This window comes from Coregonus lavaretus (assembly GCF_964263955.1).
Source record: "Coregonus lavaretus genome assembly, contig: SUPER_35_unloc_1, whole genome shotgun sequence".
NCBI classification, from domain to species: domain Eukaryota; kingdom Metazoa; phylum Chordata; class Actinopteri; order Salmoniformes; family Salmonidae; genus Coregonus; species Coregonus lavaretus.
This window is the reverse complement of record NW_028167181.1, coordinates 488,119-492,724: the sequence shown is the minus strand read 5'-3', so window position 1 is coordinate 492,724 and position 4,606 is coordinate 488,119. Positions and strand designations below refer to the sequence as shown.

At 42.3% G+C, this 4,606-nt stretch overlaps 1 protein-coding gene across 1 annotated transcript; it reads right to left on the bottom strand.

Annotated features, from left to right (window-relative positions):
• Positions 1-241: 241 nt before the first annotated feature.
• On the bottom strand, positions 242-4,177 carry LOC311109985 (signal peptidase complex subunit 3). Its single transcript, XM_084188497.1, has 4 exons — positions 3,936-4,177; positions 2,629-2,779; positions 872-987; positions 242-434 (listed from the first exon to the last, which is right to left on the bottom strand). The coding sequence occupies exons 1-4, from the start codon at positions 4,076-4,078 to the stop codon at positions 302-304; spliced, it is 543 nt and encodes a 180-aa protein (XP_084044623.1). The 5' UTR covers positions 4,079-4,177; the 3' UTR covers positions 242-301.
• Between the last annotated feature and the right edge of the window lie 429 nt (positions 4,178-4,606).

Here is a 4,606-nt window from a genome sequence, read left to right as displayed (position 1 = left end):
GTCCGTCTCCGCAATGACAATTTAAACCAAGGATTACTAGCAGTCAAATCCTTGCTTCTTCCTCATTTCCTCACCTCTCTCAAAGTGCATTGAAGTAGAGGATCCAAGGTCTCTCCTCAGGTGGCCTCCTCCAATGAGCTTTGAGAGGAATTGTAGAAAACAATAGCCAAGGATTTCACAGCTAGTAACGTTCAGACAGTCTTTATCTGTGGCAGCATCAATGCAAATGCATACAATTGAACCATTCCCAAATGTACACTTTTATTAAAAGTCAAACATTTACAAATAATGGTGGAACAGTTCAGTAGCTCTTGGTGGTCTCGTATGATTCGGGGAAGGGGACGGACATGTGGCCAGAGCCCATGACCAGGGGCAGGATCCCGGCGTTGGGCACCACGTTCCAGGACAGAGTCAGGGTGATGTTCTTATTCGCCCTGGTGGAGAGATCATCACACAAAGGCCTTAAACATCAGAGCATTCCTACAGTATTTCCATTCAAAAAACTGGAGAGGAGTGAGAGAGGTGCCAAAAGCAGACCTATACTGCCCTCTGCAGCATACAAAGGGTGTTACATAAATATTCAACATAATGTAGGCCTAAATGCAAAAAAATATTCATTTCTCTATGTAAAATCAGATTAAATTGTATTTCTCACATACAGTTTACAGCAGGTTTAAAAGGTGTAGCGAAATGATTATCGCTGTGCCTTTTATACCTGCTGTAAACTGTATGTGACGAAAACTATTTGATTTCATGAAATAAAATGGCATCAAGACAAATTCCACACCAGTGCTATAACAAAAACATGATTTGTTATCGTTAGGTTACTGGCACCAGAATAAAAGTGAGAGGGTGAACAGAGGATGCTTACCGAAGACCGTTTCCATCATCAAAGAAGAAGTACTTGGACTTCATGTCTCTGAGGTTGAGCTTGGTGCTCTCTCCTCTTAGCACGATCTTATCCCACAGAACCACCTGGTTCAGGGCCTGGAAGAAAGCACAACACGTCGCAGTTAAGTATCACTATTTGGCAGCCATTTTACCATGCATTTCACCTTCCTAGGTGGCCTGATCCCAGATCTCTATCAAATCTAATTTTATTTGTCACGAGCCGAATACAACCGGTTTAGACTTTACTGTGAAATGCTTACTTACGAGCCCTTTCCCAACAACGCAGAGTTAAGGAGTAAGACAAATTTGCTAAATATAAAAAAAGGAAATAGTAACACAATAAAATAACAATAACAAGGCTATATACAAGGAGTACCGGTACCGAGTTAATGTGCAGGGATACGAGGTAGTTGAGGTAATTGAGGTAATATGTACATGTAGGTAGGGGTAAAAGTGACTAGCCAATCAGGATGGATAATAAACAGAGTAGCAGCAGCGTATGTGAATAGTGTGAAAGATTGAAAGTGTGTCTGTGGCGTCAATATGTGTGTGTGTTTTGTGTGTGAGCGGATGTAGTGTGTGTATTGGAGTGTCAGTAGTATGTGTTGGTAGAGTCCAGTAAGTGTGCATAGAGCCGGTGCAAGAGAGTCAGTGCAAATAAAAATGGGTGTCAATGCAAATAGTCAGGATAGTCGTTTGATTAACCGTTCAGCAGTCTCATGGCTTGGGGGTAGAAGCTGTTCAGGAGCCTTTTGGTCCCAGACTTGATGCTCCGGTACCGCTTGCCGTGCAGTAGCAGAGAGAACAGTCTATAACTTGGGTGGCTGGAGTCTTTGACAATTTTTAGGGCCTTCTTCTGACACCTGCCTGGTATAGAGGTCCTTGATGGCAGAGAGCTTGGCCCCAGTGATGTACTGGGCCATACGGACTACCCTCTGTAGTGCCTTATGGTCGGTTGCCAAGCAGTTGCCATACCAAGCGGTGATGCAGCCAGTCAAGACGCTCTCAATGGTGTAGCTGTAGAACTGAGGATCTGAGGGACCATGCAAAATCTTTTCAGTCTCCTGAGGGGAAAGAGGCGTTGTTGTGCTCTCTTCACAACTGTGTATCCAATTCCTATAGTCATAGTTTTTTTTTTTTACCATAAGAGTTTACCTGAGTCTAACCCAGGCTACTTCTTAGGATACACTACTTATAAAATGTCACCTTCAAACCATATTGCCTTCAACCCATATTGCCTTCTTGGCTTTCACCAAGTAAATGCGTGCGATCTGTAGAAGCACCAATGTGTCAACAGTGTGTGGCAACCAGCCTACCCAAGCCAAGAGGAGGAACGTGTGATAACGATCATTGATACATCGTAAAGGAAAGAGGTCAGTTCTTACATCGCTCCTGGTGACATAGAAGTATGTCTATTTTGCTGCAATTCTATAGGTAGGGTAATCTACCTATAGAATGTCATCCCTTCCGATCATATTGGCTTTCATCAAGTATCATTTGTGTGATCTGTTGTTGTGGAAACTACCCAAGCAAGCCAAGAGGAACGTATGATAATGATAATTGATAGATGAACAGGAAAGAGAACAGGCCTGGGTTGTATTCATTTTGCAACGAAAATGAGAGTTTCTATTGGATAAATTCAGGTAGATGCCTCCCTGTTTGGTTCCGTTTGGTTCTTAAATGGTAAACGGTTTCTGTTGCAAGATGTAATGTATACACCCGTTGTAAGAGACTTACATTGCTCTTGGTGGCATACTCGGCAGACAAGTAGAGGAAGAGCTGCTTGACGTTCCAGTCAAATACGGGCTTTATGTCAGCAGAGAGGTCAAAGGTGATGAACCCCAGGTCACTTCTTTCCCTGGGTCCTGTGAAGTCATCCACGTTTTTCCTGTCAAATGGTAAAGGCAGAGTTAGTTGTGTGCAGTGCATCCTAGAATTAGGCCAAGACATTTCTTTCACCACATGGAACAGTAAGCTGTCAAAATATATGTTATTTGTCTTGGCTACACCACAGATAGTAGTAGGCTACATTTGCTTTATGGTCTCTGGCTGTACACCTATGGTCTCTAGCTACACCTTGCACAGTATGGCTTGGTATAGCTACTAGCATGACATACCACAGTTTCACGCATCCCCCGCAAGGTCTGAGCAAGGGGAAAAAACAGCTAACTTCCTACAATTCTACACATTTTGCCATGGGGCAAAAAGAAACGTGCAGTTTTCTAACTAATCTCATGCCATTTTACATATTTTGCCATTAGCCTGAGAGAAAATGTTGCTGTTTTAAAGGCAATTTCCTGCAATTCTACACATACAGCCATGGGGAAGAGATAATTTTTTTGCAGTTTTATAGCTAATCTCATGCTATTCTACACATTTTGCCATGAGGCTGAGAGAACATGTTGCAGTTTTACAGCTAATTTCCTGTAATTCTATTTTTTTTGGCCATGGCTTATGACCTGTTCATATGCTAATAGGGTGTGTGGGGGGGGTGGGCTACTATAGATGAGTAGCTACAAATTGTAACGTGATATGTTAATGTATATGGATGGTAGCATTCACATACACTATTACAAAGCTAATGCAAAGGTGTGACGATAGCTAAATGTCAAAAGTAAGGTCTGAAACATTCCATCTGCTGGCAGCTCGTTCACAGTTTGACAAAATATACCACGCTGACGTGCTGTTCAACTATTGGATACAATGTTGCAAGCCGCAGCAGCTGGCATCCTGTCTGGCTGGCTACATTGTAGCCAAAGACAAAAACATCTGTTGTTCATTGCGCAGGCAGTTTTCAATTTTCAATTCACAGGTGTCCGATTTATTGGCGTCAATATTGCCATATGGATTCAGTGATCACCTCGAGCTAGCATTAGTTAGCACCATTGCAAAGACTCATACACCGAACTAGTTATGTAGCCAACTGAGACCAATAACTATTTATACGAATGTGTAAATGTGATAGATCACGGAGCGAAAGATACCTAAACCAAAGCAATGCATGTTCAGTGTATTTTTAATAATAATAACTCGTCATCTCTCACAGCATTACTCTCGAGACGTGGATATCCACCGGCACCCTCCGGTCTTTGAACGCCGTCGTGATAAAACAGCCGAACGTCAACGCTGCCATCACACTGAGCGAAAAGGCGAAGAGGGAATTCGCCCTCGACAACACTGTATTCATTTTTAAATGCAGTTATATTACAGTTTTATAAACAAAGATGCGAACGACTTCCAGCCGCAAAAGCAGGAAGAGTAGTTTGAGACAAAGAAATACGGAAGTGGATGTTTTTTCCGTAATCGAAGGGAAATGAAAGTGAAACATTGCCCCCATGTGTTATGGAGGTGAACTACAGTTCACACTACCAGTAAGAGCTTGGAATTTCATGACAGTAGACAATTGATTGGATAATATCATTTTGAAGGAAAATTATATGAGTCAAGATAATGTTAAACCTCAAGAGAATAATACTCAACAAATATTTTTGAACCTTTCCGAAGCATCACAACAAAATGGAACAAACCACAGGTCAACTAAGATTAAGGCCTGGGTTAGCTTTTTGTAACCACAGGTCACAGTCACAAAGCCCCTGGCTATAGCTGTACTGTATTCCCTGCCCTAGGGCTGCTGGCAGAGTCTGAGTGGCCCTAGGCCTGTATTGACAAAGCGTCTTAGAGTCGGAATGCTGATCTATGTTCAGTGTTGCATTTT

What these genes read in the sequence shown, in the direction of transcription:
- LOC311109985 (XM_084188497.1), bottom strand. Translation starts at nt 4,078, where the DNA reads ATGAATACAGTGTTGTCGAGGGCGAATTCCCTCTTCGCCTTTTCGCTC. An exon ending in CACGTCTCGAGAGTAATGCT is followed by an intron (nt 2,780 to 3,935) that starts GTGAGAGATGAC and finishes ACCATTTGACAG; the next exon opens with GAAAAACGTGGATGACTTCA. An exon ending in GATGATGGAAACGGTCTTCG is followed by an intron (nt 435 to 871) that starts GTAAGCATCCTC and finishes TCTCTCCACCAG; the next exon opens with GGCGAATAAGAACATCACCC.